The 23,938-nt window shown below is 43.4% G+C and overlaps 2 protein-coding genes across 3 annotated transcripts in view; one reads left to right on the forward strand and one right to left on the reverse strand.

The window, feature by feature from the left end:
* The first annotated feature begins 426 nt into the window (after nucleotides 1-426).
* AKT1S1 (AKT1 substrate 1) lies at nucleotides 427-8,327 on the forward strand. 2 transcript variants are annotated; one of them, XM_073657729.1, is made up of 5 exons: nucleotides 427-560; nucleotides 2,834-3,332; nucleotides 5,818-5,898; nucleotides 7,657-7,799; nucleotides 7,881-8,327. In XM_073657729.1, exons 2-5 carry the CDS (start codon nucleotides 2,852-2,854, stop codon nucleotides 8,013-8,015), a joined length of 840 nt encoding a protein of 279 aa, XP_073513830.1. In that variant the 5' UTR covers nucleotides 427-560; nucleotides 2,834-2,851; the 3' UTR covers nucleotides 8,016-8,327. The 2 variants fall into 2 exon arrangements, with proteins under 2 accessions (XP_073513830.1, XP_073513829.1); XM_073657728.1 differs by lacking the exon at nucleotides 427-560 and adding an exon at nucleotides 733-924.
* Nucleotides 8,328-12,679: 4,352 nt separating this feature from the next.
* LOC141173086 (pleckstrin homology-like domain family A member 2) overlaps nucleotides 12,680-23,938 on the reverse strand; it is a 35,728-nt gene continuing 24,469 nt past the window's right edge. The window contains exon 2 of the mRNA XM_073657730.1: nucleotides 12,680-13,572. The gene's annotated coding sequence lies outside the window, so the exon portion shown is untranslated. The remainder of the gene's footprint in view (nucleotides 13,573-23,938) is intronic.

Below are 23,938 nucleotides of genomic sequence, written 5' to 3' on the forward strand. Positions count from 1 at the left end.
TTTTACATTAGACCCCTCCACACCACTTAAAGGGGGTTTTCTCTTTATTTGGGGGCCGTTTTCCCAGTCCTGGAGCTCTCTTCCACACCGCCCCACTATAACACTGGCTGCCCTCCACACCGCGTGTCCCGTGGGACCGTCTGCCCCTCTATCAACACTCTGCGCTATGAAATAAACAAACTGAGGGGGCGTGGTCAGTGTCAGCTGCCTCCCGCACTGAGACGCATGCTGACCGCCGCCATCTTAACTAAGGGCAAAATTACTATCGCCTCACAATGCTTTCTTCTAGTTATTTCTATCCTACACAGTCGGAAATTACATTATCTGTGACAAAAGATTGATTTGTCCTGGGTACAGAATGTATTTAGACTAATTAAGAAAGGTGAGGGAAGACGGGCGCCATTTTTGTCGCTGGCACGTAAGGAGCGGTGGGCGTGGATAGGACCAAGGGGCGTGGTTACGGGCTATAAAGAGCAGTGGGCGGGCGGTGGTGGATAGGTCGGCGGTGACGGTTGTGGTTGTGCGACCCTTGTGGGCTCTGGGCTTGGATCAGGCTGCAGGTAACTAGTGCGTGTTGTTTGCTCGTTGTCTCCTTTCTATACCGAGGCCATGCTGCTTGCTATTACCACTCCTCTCTGCAGAACTACAGCTCCCAGCATGCACTTCTCTTACTGGGACTTGTAGTTCTCCAGCTTTCTCCACCTCTTCCTGTAACTAGAAGTTATTTTTTTTTACCCTTCTAAAGGGCCACCAACCTAAAGTCAACAGCGTCTGGACGGAGCAGCCCCCTGTCACCCCCAGACCTGCCTGTATGCATTACTACTACAGCCAGCCTGCAGTGGCTGACAGCAGGGAGCAATAGCACTATATGTAATGCTGCTCCAGTCTGTAACTGGGAGGTGTGATTGCAGCAAACCCTCAGCTGTGAGTAGTGCTGGCTCTATAGCTGAATGGTAAAATGTTCTGTTCACTTGCAGGAAGCGGCAGAAGTTATTGCTTAAAGGGGCTGTCCACTTTCTAGCAACTTTTTGTTTCATGTAAATGCATGTGTTTTGGGTTATTACACTTTTGCAGTTTCAGTAGAAATGTTTCACTTTTTTTATGTATGATAGTAAAACATTACATTTCTATAATCTCTTTATAGAAAATGTTTTATTTAAAACACTGTTTTTATACATTAAAAAATATATATTATATTTTTTTTTGGCTGCTGCTCCATTCACTCCCTGTCTTAAAGCTGCCATGCTAGTTTGTAAAGGGATAAAAATTTCTCATTCTATGATTACTCTCCCAAGCCCTGTTATCCCTTATACAGCCCCTCTAGGTTTTATTTTTCTTGTGTTATCAGTTTTAAAAAAAAAACTACAGAATGGGCTCTGATGGCTTCTCAGATGACTCCTTCTACAGCCTATAGAAGGCAAACCCCCCCCCCCCCCCCCCAAGAAACCCAATTGCTAAAGTTTATTTTCCAAAGGAAAGTAGGGATCCTAAGTAGTAGATACAATCATTGCATTAGATAAGATTGTATGACTTAAGGGGGTTGGGGGTCTTGTGAAGCCCCTGTTAACTTTACCCTGGCCTGACATGAGGCTGACCAATGGCTCCTCAGCAGGGCTGGTTTGACCTCTGGAAGTGCCACCAATGTCTTTATAAGGCTCTGTCACCACTGCAGACCTGATGAGACTGGTGAACTTGCTGCTATCACATTGCTTTACTAGACCAATCTGAGTATTGCACAACACCTAGGAACCTCTCAGCCCGTCAGAAGTGCCATGTGATCGCTGCTACAAGTATGTTGGGTTTTCAGGAGTTGCTTCATCAAGACAAGGTTTTTAAAAACTTATAGCTTTGACTCCTCTTAAAAGGGTTTTCCATAAATTGAGGGCCCATCAGATATTTATTGGACAAGGGTCTTGGTCACCCACCTGGATGAGTGTTGGAGCCTATGCCTGACCATCATTCCAGCTAATCTTAATGCAGTCCTCCAGTGATGAAGAATTGGGGGTCTTGTAGCACCCTTTTCTGATGGCTTTGAGGCCCAGAAAAATCATTTATGTTGTGGAAAATCCCTTCAAGTGTATTACATGGGGGAAGGTGGTGTACAATGCTTGCACTTTTCTCCAGCACACTCTTTAACAACTTGCAGAATAAAACAAAGTTAAATTGTACTGCATGGGGGCCCCCCCCCCCCCAAAAAAAAAACTATAGTAAAAGCTGCAAAGTGTGTGCAGGCCTAATAACTCCTTTTTTGGGCACTTAAAGGGTTTTTCTGATGGGCATGTTATCCATAAAATAGGGACTGGATTGCTGGGGGTCTTAGTGCCAGTGGTCCTGAGCCTCTGCAGTGTTATCTTGATGGAGTAGATCTTAAGCGTCTGCTCCTCCGCTCTATTCATTGTCTATGGGACTGATGGAGAAGGGCTCCACAACTTCCAACAGGCCCATTTGCTGAGGCTCTGAACACTGGAACCCTCCCCCAATAATTAGCCTATAGATGTGGCTATAACCCCTCTATAGACTTATTTGCATGACATAGTACCAATAGTCATATATTCAATCCTGTGGTAATTAAATGGCTTGTATCTGACTGTGGGTGATCTTCTTCATGAGGGTCTGAGTTATGTTAGAATATATATATTTTTTTTTTTTTGTCCATTCACATATTTAGGAAGCTTACCCTCCCCCCCTCCTGGACCACAGAAAAGTTGTAAACGTTTTTGCCCAACTTTTGCAAACATGGGTCACGTGACTCCATCCTGAACTTTCCAGCTGAGCCGGTGGGGTCCTAGTTTCTTCCTTAAGCAATAACTTTATTTTTTTTTTTTTCCTACAGACTGAAAACATCTCCATCATGAGTGACATGGTTGACAACCACAAGGAGGCCTGGGAAGCCCTGATCAATGCTGCGGACAAATATCGTCGCCAGACCGGAAATGACATTGTGCTAATCACGGCATACAAGCCGAAGATCTTCACCAGCTATGGGTACACGGTGCACGGCAGCGGGGTGCTCCTGGAGGCCACCCAGCGTTACATCGAGGACATTACTGTGGTGCACAAGACCACGGCCTATACCAGCCCCATGCCTGTGAGCAAGGCCACCAAAGAGACCGCTGGGGGCAGGAACTCTTACTCCAAGAGCTACCCCTCTATATACGGCAAGGAGGGCTTTTCTGCCCTGGAGGACAATGAAAGGGCCAAGCAGGGGCCACAGACTCAGGTGCCTGAGCAGTTCCCAAACCTTGCCTCCCCTGATGAAGACTATGATGAGGATGATTACAAGGAGAGCCCCTCGAATAGGGCTACTGACAATGCTCCTAGTGATACGACAGGTGAGAGGTGCACACTAATCCGACGACTTAAAGGGGTTATCCAGTGCCCATACTGCCAACCTAATGAGAATTTTGCAAGTGACTTTACTGATCATGGGGTTGGATAATCCCTTTAAAGAACACCTGTCTGATTTTATAAATGCACCAAACCTTCAAGAGTAAGGTAACTACTCTTCCATCTGCCTGGTAATTGCTGTGGCATATTGCAATTATTTACCAAGAATTTCTAGCATTCAATTGACTTGGGTCATACACTTCCAGGAGGTGTAACAGAGGAACAACTTTTTTTTTTTTTTTTTTTGGATCGGCTGCCAATATAGGAAAATACTTGTATCTGGGAAAGTTAAATAATGGTCATCATGGAAGGCAAATTTGCCTAGTTGCAATATTGCATCCCCCCCCCAAGGTGTAATGATGTCACCCTGCCCTCCTGGGGTGAATTAGTTGTAGCATCCTCTATTAACCCAATGTACTGTCTTTAAAGGGAACCTGACAGCTGATCCATGCAGGCAGGGTTTATTTTTGCATCCATGACTGTTCCTATAGACTGCAGGAGGAGAGACCTGTCAATCAGTGGAAGCCGCCGGGGACCTGCATAACACTAGTCCTACCGGCTGTGCCTGACATGGCTCGGGCAGCATAAATCTCCTGTTGTGATCACTACCAGGACCCTTGTTTTACAACTTTAGGGCATGCAGTAGGTTCAGGTCCTGCGCATGCAGAACATAAGCCCCTGACTCTTCCAATGTCAGGGTCTTAAAGGAACAGCTCAGCCTTATCTATATAGGACGCACATCGGAGCTTCCTGAAACGGAGTGCCAGAAAGTCTTGCATGATACAACTGTACATAAGGGGGGAAAAAAATGCATTTTTAAAGGTAGTATCTGTTTTTAACACCTTGCTATGGGTGGGCTGCCCTCTTCTGGGGTCACTTCTTAGATGCAGTATTCGGATTGCTGCTCTTGCAGGAAGAACTGTTTATTTGTATTGCAGTCTTTTTCTGATGTGTAGGAGGCAGTGAAACTAGACAGGAAGCTGCTACTGAGGAGGTGCAGCTGGTTCACTGGCCGTATGTGAGCGCCATCTGGAGGTGAACCTGGGTTACTGCTGCTAAAGGTACAGCACTGGCCCAATCAGTTCTGTCACTTCCTATGGAAGCTGATTGCATAAAGCAACAGGCTCTGTCATCAATCTGGTGTATACTAGGTCATAGCAGTTCTCAATCTGTGGAGAAAGGGGCTTAAAGAGACCACTCACTGCCAATACTCGGGTGCAGTTCCACTTGCCAACTCTCCAGGGTTAAATGACACCAACTGGTAAATATCTGGCCCCATACACAGGCTTCAGATGCATGCCGAGCAATGGTCCAATGTTGGAAATGCTGCACTCGTTCTCGGCAGCACATTGCGCTTTACACAGGACAACGTGCTGCCGAGAACAATATCTTGTGTACAGACAAAAGATCATTTCAGCTGCTGGTCTGCCAATCAGGAGTAGTTGGGAGAAGTGACTACATTCTCTAAAGCTGTGATGAAAGCTAATTTAAATAGGTTCTTGGTTATGCCATGGCATTAAAGGGACACTTTGAAGCCTCTTAAGCACCCCCTTTAAGAGATCAGCTACAATCTGTAAGGGGAAACCTGGCTACAGGTGCCCAGCTGCCATTGGAGAAATTAAAGGGGTTGTCCAGGCATATGTATTGATGACACTAGGTCAGTGGGGGTCCAATTTTATAGTGTGTATGTATAAAAATTATATATTTTTTTGTTTACCACCAGAGCTATAAAGCTGATCAGTAGGGGGCAAGGGGTGTTAGATTCCCAATAACCTGGTATTGATGACTTATCCTGTAGATGGGTCATATAGAGACCCTTCTTTAAAGATAAAATGATACTACCATTGCAAATAATGGAGAACAAGTCCTTTAACTACCCAAGGGCTGAAGATCCCAAACATGATGGTGACAGCGAGAACTTCTTTTTTTTTTTTTTTTTTTCTTATCCTAACTTAAATGCTGTAAAATCCTCATGTTTTGCTCTCGTAGAGTTAAATCTTAGTATCAGGTCTCACTCTTAAGGCTCCAGGACATCTCCCACCAGTGACTTGCGTTCTTGCTTTTCCACTCTGTTATACCAGTTGTGCACACAAGGTGGCGCTGTGCAGGCATCGCATTTCTATTGTTTAATGTCTGCAGTAGACTCCCATTTCTTGCCTTATTGGATAAATGACAAATGTGAAGCCTATTCCTGACCACAATGTGCACTAACTGGGGGTGCTGCTGAAAGCTTTTAATAAACCCCCATCTACTAGGCATGACAGTAACTGGTCTAGTATACATGGTGCAGGTTTGCACGGTCTTCATCCAGATACTGCTGGGTTTTTTTCATGCTGGCACAATTCTCAGCCTCCAGGTGGCGCTGTCTCATTACTTATGGTATCACACTGCAGCAGACACGGTAACTTTTTGTTCTCCTTTATTATCCAGGACTTTTTCTAATGGATGAAGACTCAAATAGCCAAGACTGTGAACCTTTCTTTGAATCGGATCAGGAAGAAAGTACTGATGGTGAGTCCAGCTTTAGGTTGTATATTCATCACCTCCTTGAAATCTTATACTGTAGCTTGCCGCCCTAGGTAAGGATTTCCAAACAGTTGTTCAACACTGTAGGTTCAGATCATGAGACCATTGGTCAGGCTGGGAATTGCAGGAATCTTAAAGAATTCACCATGTCAAATATATAACATCTTTATTTAATCCATTAAAGTGAAACAAAAATATATAATTTGCAAGAAAGTTTCTAATCCTTTAGTTGTCTTAGTCCTGGTACATGGGGAGTGAAACACATTTGGAGGTTTTATGGACAGTCCAGCACAGGTGGAACATGTATCTGCCATATCATATCTGAATGAGTAATCTAATTTACACTATTACATTTCTAGATTTGGAACTTCAAGGCTCATAAGTAAAACTTTTAGAAAGTCATCAGGATGTAGAATACAAAGCTATAGTGTTGGCCAGAATTCAATGTAAATACTTTTATGCCCAAAAAAAAAATGTATTCTGTTAACTTTATTGCCTAACCAGAAAATATAAAATTAGAATTTTATAAAATATAATAATTTGTAAAATATATTATATTTTTATAATCTAAAAGCTTATTAATTGAAATATAATAGCCAATTTTATAATATACCTTTAATATTTTCTGGTAATCATAGAATGGTACAGTTGGAAGGGACCTCCTGGGTCATCTGGCCCAACCCCCTGCTCAAAGCAGGATTCACTAAATCATCTCAGACAGATGTCTGTCCAGCCTCTGGATGAAGACTTCCATTGAAGGAGAACTCATCACCTCTCGTGGCCGCCTGTTCCACTCATTGATCACCCTCACTGTCAAAGTTTTTTCTAATCTGTGTCTCTTCCCATTGCTATCACTGAATACTTGTCATTCTTGGGCTTTAAAGTATCTACATAGAAAGTCATCAGGAAGCACTATTCTACATTAAAGCTATTCAAGTAGATGAGCAGACTGTAGCAAGGAATCCACTCTAATATAGAACATTGGTCTAATTTTTAGATATCATAGATTAAATAACTTTATTGTTGGGAGAGGGGTTCACTGCTACAGTCTCTGCTCTTGTGAGCTCACCTACTGGAATAGCTTTCCTCTGCACCATTAAAGCTGTGTGCATGCAGGATGGTGTTTCCTGATGACTTTTCTAAAAGTTTTACCAGTAATGGGTTACTTGTGAGAGCCTTGAAGTTCCACATCTAGAAGTGAACTTTTAGATTAGTCATTCTTACTGATATGATAGAAAAGATGGTATGACTGATGCATGTCCGCTCCGAACTTGGCTCACTCACAATCTACCAGGACTAAGAACGCTAGAGGTCAAAATTTTTGTTTTTGCAAAGTATGTGTCTAATATATCACTTGTTGGATTAAATAAAATTTGAGATCTATAATGTATTGGAAGCTAGATCCTGCTTTCTAAAACAGACTGCAACAATTATCCAAAATGATTCCAAACTTAAGACCCTGTCATGTGAATGGGCACCGATGCCTGTTAGGGTGACACATGCAGGCATCCTATTTAAAGGGGCAGTCTGATCCCTTCAGGAGTGCAGTTGGCTTCCTAAGGACTCTACCCTCCTGGATGATTGACAGCTCAGGTCTGCAGCATGGTCACACTGCCGATCTCATCTGCAAGCACTTGCTCCTTGCCTAGGAAGCAGGCTACCTCTAATCTGCAGAAGCGATTAGAATTTCTTGCAATCTCAACTACTGATCCTTCAGAAATTAACAAACGTGTCTCCTTCCAGATGGCAGCTTGACCGAAGATGCTCCGGGGCCTCTGCAGCGTAACGTCCAGCAGTATGCCAAGTCTCTGCCGGTCACTGTGCCCGTGTGGGGCTTCAAGGAGAAGAGACAGACCAATAGAGCAGCAGAGGAAGAAGGTGCCAAGGTGAGGACTAGGAGATGTCAGCCATGGCCTCAGTATCTTAAGTTGCAGCAAGGTGTAACGTATTCCTTCTTCTCTCTGTAGCCTCCTTCTCCAGACCTGGACCGAATCGCCGCCAGCATGAGAGCCCTGGCCAATGACAACAGCCAACCGTTCGGCGACCTCCCTCGTCCTCGCCTGAACACCGGCGACTTCCAGACCAAGTACAGAAAGTATTAGGCGGCTTCATCCGACCACTGGTCTGAACACTAAGGACTTTACTGTCAGAATACAAATCAGCAGATGAAGCTCCGTGGTTTGCAATGTCTCCTGTCCCTCACCCTCAACACCCACCCGTTAGGAGGCTGACTGGTTCACTTCCTAATGTGGGGGGGCAAATGAGTTTTAAATTTCCCCCTTTTTATTTTTTTTTATACCCAGAGCATTTCCCAGTGATTTCAGTGTGCATTCAATCACTCAATGAAACGGATCAAATTTTACCCTCAATTTCAGTTTTTTTAATACCTCAAATAAAGAGAATGCACAATACAAGTTGTATTGGGTTTGTGTATAATTCCTTTAATCTGGCATCTGCTCATCCAGAACACAAGTTCCTTCTGATTGAAGGACTTACTGTAGTGTCGCTTGGTAAGTTTTTGGGGATGTTGCGTGCTCCAACTTTACTCTTTGCTGCCTTGTTAAAGGATGACATTGGGTCCAGTGGGCTAGATAATGTTCCAGTCTGTATTGCATGGCAGGCAGCTTCAGCACCGATCAGTTACATGGAGCCGATCACATCTGCAACTTGGGGATGTCACTAATCCAATAAACATAACTGTGCAATTGGTTGGTTGATCCTGTGTTAGCAGAGCCAGGATAAGTGACAGGTAGTGAGTCTGCTGAAAACACAAGTCTAAAATGGGGCTGTGACTTGTGTTTTCAGCAGACTCACTACCTGTCACTTATCCTGGCTCTGCTGATAACACAGGATCAACCGGACTGTCACAGCTCCTCTTTGCTTCACAACGATCTTTAGACTTTTCAACACAAGACGGGTTGAAGGATTTTATTGGGGATAAAGGACATGTGGTGGCTTTTGGAATCGGGTTGTGATCTTTAAATTTATTTTTGTTTTCTCCTGATTATTCCTTGAGTCGATAACCAGTGCCATTCTTGTGGGGCTCTGTTCACACCAAAAAAAGCAATAAGTCAACACCATTCCCACTTGTAATGAAAAGGTGCAAGCACCTACCCTGATTCTCTAGTACCCACATCACTAACATCCTGATGGTGATACTCATGACATGTCAGTTTTAAGTAACTTTTTTTTTTTTTTTTTTCTAGTCTCTGCACATGTTATAGATCCAAATTTCTGCTCAATGGGATCCCACCCATCCAAATCTATTTTTTTTTTTTTTTTTTTTTTTTTCTTTTTGGACCAGAAAGTTTAAGTAGAGCACTTGGCAAACCCCATAAAGAATGAATGGTGCAGCAATTGAATGTGCACTCTTCTATTCTAATAAAGGTGTGCAGGTCCCAGAAGCTGTACCCCACCAATAAGTCTTCACAGGACAACCCCTTTAAGGCTTGATTGTTATCTACAGAGCTTACAACTTCATCCTTCCAACAACTGACACTAACCAGTTGGTGGTGATTTGGCCAAACTTGCCAGTGTTCTGAGACTCTTGGTTACAAAGATCCTGCCCCTGGGTCTTTATAGAGTAGAAACTTCAGTTTTTATGAGCTTTAAAATGGTCTTCTACCTGTAGCTCAGACAACTAACATACATGCTGACTATCAGCTATTGGGTGGGATTTATAAGGCCCATTATCAGTCTACGACTGCTCAAGTAAAGCCCCTTACTTTTAAGATTAGGTCAACTATATTTTGTTTACCACCAAATTCTTCGTAAATTGCACAAGTCTTAACCCCAATTCATAAAAGCAATTTTGGCAGAATGTTGGAGTAAAGTGTTCTAAAGTCACAATGTTTAACTTGTTACAGTGCAAGAACTCTTGGAATTTTCATTTATAATATAAGGGATGGCACTATACATATCCCCACTTATTACATAATATCTCCACTGGTAATTATGCAATAAGGTATGGCACTATACATTACAAGTGGATACTGTGTAATAAAGGACATTGATACACTTGAGAGGAAACTATGTAATAAGGGTTAACAGTATACTGAACAAGAGGATAACCCTTATTACATAGTGTCCTCTAGTGTATCACAGTCCTTTATTACATAGTATCCACTTGTTATGTATAGTGCCATTCCATAGTGTGTATATAGTAACACTATACTGAACAAGAGGATACTATATACTAAGGGATGGCACACTACAAGTGGATACTATGTAATAAAGAACTGTGATATGCTTGAGAGGACACTATGTAATAAGGGTTAACACTATACCAAACTACAGGATACTATATACTAAGGGATGGCACTATACATAATGTAGTTTTTTACAAAGTTACTCCTGTCACCTCTGCGTACAGCAGCACTAAAGGCCCCGTCACACATAACGAGATCGCTAGCGAGATCGCTAATGAGTTACGGTTTTGGTGACGCAACAGCAATCTCGCTAGCGATCCCGTTATGTGTGACAGGTAGCAACGATCAGGCCCCTGCTGTGAGATCGCTGATCGTTACAAAGCTTCCTGGGTCGTTGCGCTCCCGCTGGGCAGTGTGCATCGCTGTATTTGACACCTTATCAATGACCTTGTTAGCGATTCAGAACTGAGACATGTAGGCGTGCATAAATTGGACTTTTCTGCGCTCCTCATCCCCGATTGGTGGTCACTACTGCGTCCTTGTTTTTTCAGATCCCACCAGCGTTCCCCGGCTGTGACTCCACTTTGAAGAAATCAGGCATCTTTAGCGAGGTAGGTATTGCTTGGGGTCTCAAATGGGTTTCCATTTTTAATGGAGACGCAGTAGAGATCTCATCTGACCGGAGACAAAGTGTTAAAACAAGGCCACCCAGTCAGAACGCAGTAGCGTCCACCAGCTGGAGATGAGGGGGGCGCAGAAAAGCAATTTTATGCACGCCTTTCTGACACAGTACAGCCCTTATCAAGGTGTGGATCGTTGAAATAGCTGCTGTGTGAAAGTGTCCCAACGACCACCGAGATCGTTGGTTAGATCGCTGGGGCGGTCGAGATCGTTGGAAAGTTCTGCATGTTTGACAGCTCCCCAGCGATCCCAAAACCGTGACGCAATAACGATCTCGCTAGCGATCTCGTTATGTGTGACAGGGCCTTTACCCTGAAAGATAATGAGTCAGTCTTAAGACCGATGGTTTCATCTTTCAGTGTAAACAAGCTGCTGATCACCACCTTTTATCCTAGCCCCACTGAAATGGGCAGAGGTTTGACCCAACAGCTTGTCTCATTCGCAACAAGCCATGTCCTATCCCTACACCAAGAATCCTACCCCAGTCAGCCTCTTCATAAATGACGATCGGTGTTGAATCTGGGCCAGAAGAGCCTCTGTCCTCTACAGATGGTGCTTCCCAAATTTTGAAGTGTCACCTTGTTGCCGAGGCACAGCTAAAAGGATTGCTTTGGTCTACCCCTGACAACAACCACGATGCTCAAACTGTGTAAACCCAGTCTCTGGTTTTGCAATATAATTTTCTTGTGCTTGTTAACTGCCTTTAGGAGACCTCTTGAAGTCAATCTGTAACTCTTCAAGACTTTTGGGGTGATGATGGTGAGGTCCGAGCAGAAAGACTAGTCCAAAGGTTCCAATCTTGAGATGTAAGATGGGCTTGCTGGGGCACAATCTAGCTGCTGGCCCTTCCCATTCACTTTATTTCTCCATTAAAGGGCTTTTTCCATTGCCAAGATCCTATCCCAACATGTAGGTATAAGAATAGCAAATGCCTCCAATTAGAAATGTAGTATAGTTCTTCTGATTCATTGTCACTTATCAAATGTGCATGGCAATACAATAGCTTGGGTAACCATGGCTATGACCACTCATAGTTACAGTTAGGACTCCATGGTTATGACCACTAAGCTACTGCTTACCCCATGTGGAGGGGCATTGCAACAACGCTAATCAGAAGAACTATACAAAAATTCTAACTGGAGGTATTTGCTAATAATACACCTACTACATATTGGGATAGTATCTCAGAGATGGAATACCCCCTTTTAAAGCTGTAGAAATTAATAGGGAAAGTGATGCAAACCCAGAAAAGGAGACCTGTAGTAGTCTGTGCACCTATCAACAGTTTATGGTGCATGCATAGACTTCTAGGATGGAAATCCATATTTCCTATATCTGAAAATTGGCAAGATCAGTTCTGTAACTTAAATATGAGGCGCTCCAAGTTTATATAATTTTATATTTTTTTTTTAACAGGCTCTATTTACCATCATATTCAACATTAATGTGGTCTCAATCAGCTGAGAAGAGACCAGGAAAACAAGTAAGACTTAACTCCCAGCTCATCAGAATGAGCTCACCGAAGGTTTCTCAGTTTACTCATTCGGCAGCTAGGAATAGACAGCATAACACGGTTGCTATAAAAGGCAAACAATGCAACATTTTTAGCCTCAAATACATGCATTTAAGGGTGGACAACCTCTTTATGGCCATGTTACCTTCTAACTGAATTGTTTTCTGCTGCATTTTTTTTGCACAGAAAATCTGCACAAGCAAAATGGATATGATTTCATAAACTCCTGTCCGCTGTGTGTTTAAAGATGCTGTTAGCGGTGGGTTTTTTTATCCATAGATTTCTATGGGGACCCTGGAAATGCGCATGTGAAAAAAAATGCATAAGTGCAGAATAAAAGCTTTTATATAATAAAAAAATCTGCATCAAAAAAAGGAGGGGAAACAAAATTTAGAGAAGATTTTTATTGCTTATTTTGGTGCAGATAAAACTGTGTGAACATGACCTTAGGTTGGGGCTACACAACTTTATACCACAGCATATTAATGCTGCGGTATAAACTATAGTATTAACTAATGAATGGGGGACTCATTGTGACCCGCAATCGGTTGACTTTCTGCCTAAATATTCACGAAGGAAGCAAAATCAGCATTTTGAAAATTATTTTATTTTTAATTCACAAAATTGTTAAAAAAAAAAAAGTTATTTCGCTATTTGAAAGAGTCTGTCAGCAGAAAATGACTGTTCAAACCAAGCACAGGCACTCAGTGCACCCTTTTTGTGACCGTGCAGTTCAGTGCATCTTCCAACCAATTTGTTTTCCATCAAACTATTCCCTCCTTGTCCTTGATGGACACTCCTATGACTATATAGGAGGCAGTGATGAGTAGACCAGAAGGTGCGCTAAACTATTTTTTGGCCACGCACAAAGGATTCACTGCTTGGTTTGAACAGTCATTTTGTGTGAACAGGCACAGTAAAGCAGCTAGGTTAGAGAAGCTCGCTTAATGCACCTCTGTTTACTCTGTAGGTTGTCAGACTTTCAAAATTGCACCTCCACCAACTCTGTACTTGGCCCATCTTTGGCCATGATGGCTGTAAATGCACCGTGACCCTAACTAAATAATCTCATAGCAGTAATAGAAAGTGTTCGTTCTCTTATAGAGAGTCCCAAATCCATAGTTTATCCGAGGACTTTTTCTTCTGCGTAGAAAAGACCAGGATCTAATATGCCGGACTATCCGTTGTCAGCCGTAGCTTCAGTATCTTCTTGGCTGACCATCATCTTTTCTCAAGGATCCTCCCGAAAACCAAAAAGGAAAAGCCAAAAGATGAATAGTCATTTGGTCCGTCTGCCATCAGAAGGGAGGCAAAAACCTAAAATAATAAAAGACAACAAGAAAAAAAATTCATTTCAGCCGTAAAGAATACAGATATCCACATTTTAAACATTTATCGTGGATTAGACTACACACAGGGTTTGTTTGTAGTCTGATACCATGGAACCACATACGTCGGCGTCGCAGCTGTAGACACAAAACAATCTGATATTTAAAAAAAAATGCATTTTTTTGCAGTTTTTCCTAGCTCTACCATTTTGTTGCAAATGTGTACTTAACTAAGGGCAAAGATTCATCAAAGATTTTAAGGCCGAAAAAGTTTTGAAAAGTTGCAAAACTTTTGGGCCAATTTTGCCGCAAACATTTTGATACTTTTGCAGTTTTTCCCAGCTCCACTAAAATGGGCAGAAAAGGGGTGGGACGCCACAGCTAGTCTAATTCACGACGTTCCCTACCAAAGAAATCTCACTCCAAGTCCGTGACTGGAATAAGATTTCTGACGTGGCACATGGAGGCGCATGCCACTTGCCAGACACTTTGGATTAACCTTTGACTCCGCCATGCCCCCTCATTAAGATCGTCGAAAAAATCGCCAGTCTTGATGAATCAGCGCCTAAGTGTTAATAGTTAGATAGTTAGAATAGAATTACAACTCCACATTTGAGTTAAAGGGTTATTCCCATTTTCATAAATGCGTATTTGTCGGACAGGGCTTGTAAATACAAGCAATTTTGCAATTTACTGCTTATTAAAATTGTCAGCCGTTCTTGAGATATTCGCATTTTTCTTTTGTTTACTGCACGTTTCCTTGGAAACTGACCACCACTGATGGCAAAACATACACAGTGCTTACAAGCTCTTTTCTATTGAGCTTGTAAGCAGTGTCTTGAAGCTGGCCAAGATCAGTGAAGTGCACTGTTACCGCCTAATCCTGGGCCAGCTTCAGAGCAGTGCTTACAAGCTAGACAGAAGAGGTGGTTGGTCTCCTAGGCAACGGGCTGCAAACAAAAGAAAAGTGTTAATATCTCAGTAATGGATGAAAATTGTAATAAACAGTAATTTGCAAAATTGTTTGTTTTTACAAGCTCTATCCGACAATATCCATCTGTGAAAATGGAAGTAACCCTTTAAGCTCAGTTCTCAACACATTATGGGGGTCGAGGAAATCTTCAGATTATCGGACAAACAGAAAGCCCCACTGTACATCATCCATTTCAATTGTACTTATTTATCAATTTTGGGGTTTTATGTCCCAAATTTTATACTTAACAGCCTGAGCGCCTTTATTTGTAGACTTTTTGAACCAATCAGAGGTCAGCTTTTATTTTTTCAGAGTAGTTTGAGAAATAAAAGCAGAGTTCTGATTGGTTGCTAGGGGGCAACAAGGACAGTTTGGACAGATAATGGTCAATGTTAATTACTGACAGACTGTGTGTACATACACCGATTTGTAAAAGGCCGGCTGTAGTAGGGTTATCAGCCCTGGTACACCTCTTCCAGCTGTCCGCACTCATCCCCTTCCCCCACCCTAGGGAAACATTCGGAATGTGGAACAAATTACCGTCACGTCCCGTTGGGGCACGTATAGAAGTATAACATAAACATGTGCTGAAGTATAATCAGGGACTTATATGACCGCAAAGGAGCAGTAGCCATTAGCAACTAATCAGGATGTTGCTGTTCGTTTCCAAATGAGCTTCTGAAAAATGGGCGACTATGCCCTGCTTAATTAGGCATGTGAGACCATGGGGGAACCCTGACATTAGGATGCCCTAACACACGAAGATGCCCCCACAGCGTCCTTCACACATTATGATGCCTCACAATGCCCCATCACATATTATAATGTCCAACAGTGTCCCCTCACACATTAAGATGCCTCCACAGTGTCCCCTCACACATTAAGATGCCTCCACAGTGTCCCCTCATACATTATAATGTCCAACAGTGTCCCCTCACACATTAAGATGCCTCCACAGTGTCCCCTCACATATTATAATGTCCAACAGTGTCCCCTCACACATTAAGATGCCTCTACAGTGTCCCCTCACACATTAAAATGTCCAACAGTGTCCCCTCACACATTAAGATGCATCTACAGTGTCCCCTCACACATTATAATGTCCAACAGTGTCCCCTCACACATTAAGATGCCTCTACTGTGTCCCCTCACACATTATAATGTCCAACAGTGTCCCCTCACACATTAAGATGCCTCTACAGTGTCCCCTCACACATTATAATGTCCAACAGTGTCCCCTCACACATTATAATGTCCAACAGTGTCCCCTCACACATTAAGATGCCTCTACTGTGTGGTTGAGGGCGATTGTTCATCAGCATTCTGCACCTGTGTTACCTCCTTCTAACAAAAGGGGGCCGGCCGTGTCCTGGTGTGCATTTTTTCTTGAAACCTTGGCTGGTGAGTACCATTGCCTTTTGCTATTTTCTAAAAATTTTGTCTATTGTTCTGGCTATGCTGTCTGTTTTTAATATTAGAGTAGGGACTCGCAAAACCGTGAGGACCCTTGACGATGGGTTGCGAGCTTACGTATTTTGGCCAAAATATCAACTAATACCTCATATGATATTTTTTGCACTTTTTTTATCTGCTAGGGCACGGCCAGGCCCAGTAATGGTGACCTTGTGAGTGGGGGCTTCACAACTCTGCGATGCACGGATAGGGTGCCGGGCATCCCGCCTAGTCGAATAGTAGGGGCGTATAATAGGATGCTGGCTAGGCACGGTGCCGCGAGTGTGTGAATTGCACCCTACTGCAGGTTTCATCTGTGTGCAGTTTTAGTGCTGGGTAGTCGCCCCTCCAGTGAGAGTGGTTGAGGGCGATTGTTCATTAGCATTCTGCACCTGTGTTACCTCCTTCTAACAAAAGGGGGCCGGCCGTGTCCTGGTGTGCATTTTTTCTTGAAACCTTGGCTGGTGAGTACCATTGCCTTTTGCTATTTTCTAAAAATTTTGTCTATTGTTCTGGCTATGCTGTCTGCCTCACAATGCCCCATCACATATTATAATGTCCAACAGTGTCCCCTCACACATTAAGATGCCTCCACCGTTCCCCCTCACACATTATGATTCCCTCACAAATCCTTCTCACACATTGTTATGCCTCCACAGTGTCCCTTCACATGTTATAATGTCCTGAATGTGCCCTTCTCACACATTATGACATCCCTATAGTGCCCCCTCACACATTATGTTGTTCTCACAGTGCCTCTCACACAATATTATCCCCCCACAGTGTTCCCTAACACATTGTGATGCCCTCAAAGTACCACTCACACTTTATGATGTCCCTACAGTACCCCCTCAGACATTATGATACCTCACAGTGTCCGGTCACACATAATGATTCCCTACAGTGCAGCTTCACACATTATAATGCCCAATAGTGCCCCCCTCATAGATTATGATGCCTCCACAATGCCCCCAAACACATTATGCTGTTTTTTCAATGACCCACATGCAATATGATGCCCCCACAGTGCCCCCTCACACGTTGTGATGCCCCCAAAGTGCCTCTCACACATTATGGTGCCCCATCAAACATTATGATGTCCCACAGTGCCCCCTCACACATTAAGATGCCTCCACTTTGTCTCCTCACACATAATGTCCAACAGTGTCCCCTCACACATTAAGATGTCTCCACAATGTCCCCTCACACATTATAGTGTCCAAAAGTGTCCCCTCACACATTAAGATGCCTCCACAGTGTCCCCTCACACATTAAGATGCCTCCACAGTGTCCCCTCACACATTAAGATGCCTCTACAGTGTCCCCTCACACATTATAATGTCCAACAGTGTCCCCTCACACATTAAGATGCCTCAACAGTGTCCCTTCACAAATTATAATGTCCAACAGTGTCCCCTCACACATTAAGATGCCTCCACCGTTCCCCCTCACACATTAAGATGCCTTCACAGTGCCCCCTCACACATTATGATTTTTTAACAGTGCCCCTCGCACAGTATGATTCCCTCACAAATCCTTCTCACACATTGTGATGCCTCCACAGTGTCCCTTCACATGTTATAATGCCCTGAATATGCCCTTCTCACACATTATGACGTCCCTATAGTGCCCCCTCACACATTATGTTGTTCTCACAGTGCCTCTCACACAATATTATCCCCCCACAGTGTTCCCTAACACATTGTGATGCCCTTAAAGTACCCCTCACACATTATGATGTCCCTACAGTACCCCTTTAGACATTATGATACCTCACAGTGTCCCCTCACACATAATGATTCCCTACAGTGTCCCCTCACACTTTAAGACGCCTCCACAGTGTCCCCTCACATATTATAATGTCCAACAGTGTCCCCTCACACATTAAGATGCCTCCACAGTGTCCCCTCACACATTATAGTGTCCAAAAGTGTCCCCTCACACATTAAGATGCCTCCACAGTGTCCCCTCACACATTATAATGTCCAACAGTGTCCCCTCACACATTAAGATGCCTCTACAGTGTCCCCTCACACATTATAATGTCCAACAGTGTCCCCTCACACATTAAGATGCCTCTACAGTGTCCCCCCACAAATTATAATGTCCAACAGTGTCCCCTCACACATGAAGATGCCTCCACAGTGCCCCCTCACACATTATAATGTCCAACAGTGTCCCCTCACACATTAAGATGCCTCCACCGTGTCCCCTCACACATTAAGATGCCTCCACAGTCCCCCCTCACACATTAAGATGCCTCCACAGTGCCCCCTCATACATTATGTTTTTTTAACAGTGGCCCTCACACAGTATGATTCCCTCACAAATCCTTCTCTCTCATTGTGATGCCTCCACAGTGTCTCTTCACATGTTATAATGCCCTGAATGTGCCCTTCTCACACATTATGATGTTCCTATAGTGCCCCATCACACATTATGTTGTTCTCACAGTGCCTCTCACACAATATTATCCCCCCACAGTGTTCCCTAACACATTGTGATGCCCTCAAAGTACCCCTCACACATTATGATGTCCCTACAGTACCCCCTCAGACATTATTATACCTCACAGAGTCCCCTCACACATAATAATTCCCTACAGTGCACCTTCACACATTATAATGCCCAATAGTGCCCCCCTCATAGATTATGATGCCTCCACAATGCCCCCAAACACATTATGCTGTTTTTTCAATGACCCACATGCAATATGATGCCCCCACAGTGACCCCTCACACGTTGTGATGCCCCCAAAGTGCCTCTCACACATTATGGTGCCCCATCAAACATTATGATGTCCCACAGTGCCCCCTCAGACATTTGAATGCCTCATTATGATGCCCCATAGTGCCCTCTCACACTTTATGGTGCTCTCTCACACAGCACAATGTCTTCTACCCCTCATTCATAATGATGTGCCCACAGTGCCCCATCACACTGTATGGTGCCCGTCACACCGCATAATACCCTCAGCATTTCTCACACATCATGATACCTCCACAGTGCCCCCTCATACTGTATGGAGCCCTCTAGCACAGCAAAATGCCTCCAATGTACCTCTCAAACAGTATGATGTCCCTACAGTGCCCGCTCACTCATTTTGATGTCCCACAGCGCCTCCTCAAACATTATGATGTCCCACAGTGCCCCTCAGACATTATGATGCCCCGCAGTGCCCCCCAGACATTATAATGCCCCACACTACTCCCACACACAGACATTATGATGCCCCGCAGTGCCCCTCAGACATTTTAATGCCCCCTCAGACATTTTGATGTTCCAGTGCCTTCTCAGACATTTTGATGCCCCACAGTGCCCCCTCAGACATTATGATGCCTCGCAGTGCCCCTCAGACATTTTAATGCCCCCCTCAAACATTTTGCTTTCCTACAGTGCCCGCTCAGCCATTTTGATGTCCCACAGTGCCCCCACAGACATTTTGATGTCCCACAGTGCCCCCTCAGACATTTTAATACCCCCCTCAAACATTTTGTTGTCCCACAGTGCCCCCTCAGACATTTTGTTGTCCCACAGTGCCCCCTCAGAAATGTTGTTGTCCCACAGTGCCTCTCAGACTTTTTGATGTCCCACAGTGCCCCCTCAGACATTTTGATGTCCCACAGTGGCCTCTTAGACATTATGATGATACACATAGCCCCACACACTGTATGATGCCTCACCATTGACTACCAAATCAGAGTAGATGTAATAATATGGTCACCTCATTCTCACAATACGCCGACCTGTGCCCCTCTACGCTTCATGAGGCTCGGTGCCACAGGAGCTTATAAGTGTTGTCATTATGAGTAATAGAGTAAATCTCAATCAAGCATATGGAAAGGCTATCCAAAGTGGATATGCCATTTAAGTCTAGGTTCATTTTAGTGTTCCAAGGAACTGTCCTTCCACAGTTTATTTTTGTGCATATTTTGACGTACGCCATTTTGGGCAAAAATGTGTGAATTTTTGCCATTACAGTGCTGCCTCGCCACTTTTGAAGAGTTAGAAGAAAAGTTGGTGGGTTTAGTGGAGAGCAAGGGAATGGCCTCCAGTAGACCAGCAGTTTTACCATAATTATAGCTATATCTACTCATTTCTGTCACAAAAATGCCATATTTATCAGGAGGTGGATGAAACGCACGGCGTGATGGTGGCCACACATGACAAGTCTGTTGTCCCTTCTAAAGTCACTGTTCAGGAGGCTCTGCTGTTGGGGATCCAAGAGATCAGCCGCAATCTGTAGAGGAACCCTCAGCAAATGTTCAATTCATCTGCAGCACCCCCACAGGTGAAATGAGGAGTTACACTATTCCTATCGAAACCAATAGGTTGTGTGTGTAATGCATGGTTGAGCTTGGTCCTCCAGAGTGGGTGATGGTCTTTGTAGACACTATCCGCTCTAGTTTATAGATTAAGAGTCTTGAACTCACTAATAACATCTAGGATAATGAATTTGCTATTCCAGACATCTCCTTAATACTTTTAGCTTTTGTACCCCGCAGTAATTAAAGTTGTGATACATTGAGACAAAAATCATTCATCTGAGATGTCGGTTTGGAATCCCGAGTCCTGGTTTCAATCAGTATCTGTTCTTTCTCAGTTTGTTTGATCGCCCTGTCATAGTTTCTGGGCCTCATATATAAACATTCCCGGCGTCCATTGATTGCATCTGTAACTTCTGCCCATTTTGTGTAAGCCGGGGATGATTACACTGAGGTTTGCTCAGAATGTATTACATTGGGATTAGTGTTAGCAAAGTCAAATCTGAGATCTCTAAACAAGCTGCCAACATAGGAGATCATGGATCATTAACCCCATGGTGCTCATAAGACAAGTCTGAGATCTTCCATTACCCAGACACAATGCAACGGGTGTAATTTATCAACCATTAATATTATACCGAACGTCAATAGGAGAATAGCTATGGGTAAATCAACAATGAAGTCACTGGACAAGATCTTCAAATTGAGGAACATTTAACTGGTGATGAAGACACGGCTCATGCATAGTTTGGTCTTTTCTGTGGTAATATTTGGATACGAAACCTGGACTATGAAAAAACAAGACAGATGAAGAATCAACAGCTTCAAAATGTGGTGCTGGAGAAGGATGTTATCAATACCATGGATGGCAAGAAGAACAAACAATCAATTTTGGAACAAATCAAGCCAGACATGTCACTCGAAGCAAGAATCACCAAACTACGTCTTGCCTACTTTGGACACATCATATGAAGAGAGCAATCACTGGAGAAGGACATCATGGTGGGAAGAAACGAACAAGGCGAAGAGGAAGACCAGCAACCCGATGGCTTAATATTATCAAGATAAGGGCGGAGAAGACCCTGGTGGACCTATCTAGGCTTACATAAGATCGATCTTCCTACAGATCTTCCTACAGATCTTCCTAGAGATCCATCAAGTTGCCATGGCTTGAGACCGAGCTGAAGGGCATTAAATAAACAAATAATAATATTATAGGAATGTGATTAATTATTAAAGTCATTCTTTACAGCAGCTAATACAAATGGATCATGGGTTGTCCAGTTGGGTTCTTCTGTGTGAAGGTCCACAAGTAATATGTTAGGGAACATTTTATGAAAGGTGCTTGTTCTAATCTCAAGTCATTCCCAATACTGTGCTCGGGAATCATCTAGCAAATTTAATTTTTCTGTGGAGCTCGGGCTGGGGTTAATAAAGACTATCTGGAACTTGGAGATGTTTTGGGGACCATTTGATTATCCAGAACATTTAGTAATTTGGAAACTGTCAAGTCACATTAATGATTCATTGTTTTGGTGAAAAAGATTACAAAACATATAAAATATTCAGTTTATTTGTGTCAAGCCTTCCAGCACACTTATCCACTCGTAACTGTCATTTGCACCTGTCTGCCATCCTTAAGCTCCCCATACACTTTAGATAGTTTTTGGCCGATTGATGGCTTGGCAGCCATCTTACCCAACTCTACCATACACAGGAGCTCTCACTCTACCGAGCGCTCCTGTGTTCTCCATGAGAGAGCCGCGGTCAGACATCTCTGGGGCAGCTTTTCTGAAGGATCGGCAGTCCAAAATTGGACATGCCGGATCCTTAACTACCCTGATCGGTGGCCCACATACACATTAGACTATAGATATCTTCAGGTTCTTCAGGTTCCTCAGACGTGCAACTGCTTTCATTAGGACTCCCCTGACAAGTACTGTTTCCCATGTACCAATAATTATGCAGCAAAAAGCAAGAACACTGATTTATGAAAAAAAGCTAGCAAAAAAGCTTTTTTTAAGGTCGGTATTTGGAATTCATGTCACTGTCTCCTCTCTCCCCATTGAAAAGACTTGAATGCGCGTACATGTCGAGAGCCACTGGAGGACACAGACAGAAGAAGGCTCTTGTCCAAAAACAGTAAATGGGCACTTTGCAGTCCAATAGCTCATCATAATGCACAATTCCACATGTTTTGGAGGCAGATATGGGCCCTCGTATCTCTTGGGCTCCTCTGCAGCTGCACAGGTTGCACCAATGATACGTCTGCCCCTGCGAAGAGCTCATGTGTATGAGTTGGTAGAGGCTATCTGCAAAACGAATGTTCGAACAAAAGCTTTCTCATCTGTATGGCCACCTTGGCTTATTGGCTTACTTTTGGGAACTTTTGACCCATTCTGGAGCCAGGGCTAATTTGTAAATCCACCCTCTATAGCTACGTCACTGCAATCATGCATCTTTACGGGGTTCATGAGACCACATGAAAACACAGGCTGAATTTTTGATCAACAACCCCCCCCCACAGATCTATGGTTTATTGTTGTGCACCATATTGGGGGTATGTGCACACAACTTCTTTTTCTGATGGATTCAGCCTGCAATCCACCGAATAAAACACTAAAAAAAAGGCAAAAAGAAAGAACTTATGAACAGCAATGTCAAACCGACTGGCTGTGCACATGTTCTGTCTTTTTGAACTTCTTTTAACTGCTTCAAGCTTACAAAGCCAAGGTTAAAAGAAGCGATCCCTCCATTCTTCTGGCTGACTATTAATTACAATTTTTTAAAAAATCCACCAGCCGCAAAGCTGCCGTAAAAGACGTCAAAGAAGATGTAAAAAAAAAGTGTCAGCATAAACAACTCCGGCATTTTCCTGAAACGTCTTTTAAAAGAAAAACTTAGCGAGTATGGCGTTGTCTAAAAGACACGCTTTTCAGGCGGATTCTACCTGGAACCCACCTGAAAAAACACTAAAAATGCTACAAAGAAAGAACATAATACACAGCAATGTAAAAAGGACTTGCTGTGCTTATATTCTGACTTTTGTCACTTCTTTTACCCCCTTATGGCTTTGAAAGCTGTGAAGCAGCTAAAAGAAGTGACCTGTCCATTCTCCTGGCGGCTTCCGCTTGGAAGCTGTGACCCTTTTATATATAGAATGTAGAAAAAAAAGCTGCAAAAGACGTCCGAAAAGACGCTTCAGGAAAAACACCACCAGTTTTTTCCTGAAGCGTCAATTGCTTCAAAAACTATGTGGGTACGTTGGCATCTAAAACCTAGGGCAATGTGCAAGTTGAGACCAAGTTTATGAGGGTTTTGAATCTTTAATTCTGATTTTGAGAATTAAATGTGCACCTGATGTCTTTTGTTTCGCCAGCGGACCTGCTGGCAACTTTGCCGTTGTTTTTTTGAGACGGCTACTCTGTCAACGTCTTTTTTCTGCATTTTACAATCTAGTGTCAAGCGGTTTCCCAGCGGAAGCCGCTCGCGGAATGAGCATGTTACTTCTTTTAACCACTTCACAGTTTCCGAACCCTGAAGCAATTAAAAGAAGTGATATAAGGCGAAACATATGCACAGCAATGTGGTTTTTACATTGCTGTGTACTATGTTAATTTTTGGCTGTGGTTTTGAGGTTCTTTTTCAGGCGGTTTCTAGGTGGA

The sequence above is a fragment of the Phyllobates terribilis genome, unplaced genomic scaffold (assembly GCF_046119375.1).
Source record: "Phyllobates terribilis strain yellow unplaced genomic scaffold, ASM4611937v1 Scaffold_12__6_contigs__length_324123572, whole genome shotgun sequence".
Taxonomy (NCBI): Eukaryota; Metazoa; Chordata; class Amphibia; order Anura; family Dendrobatidae; genus Phyllobates; species Phyllobates terribilis.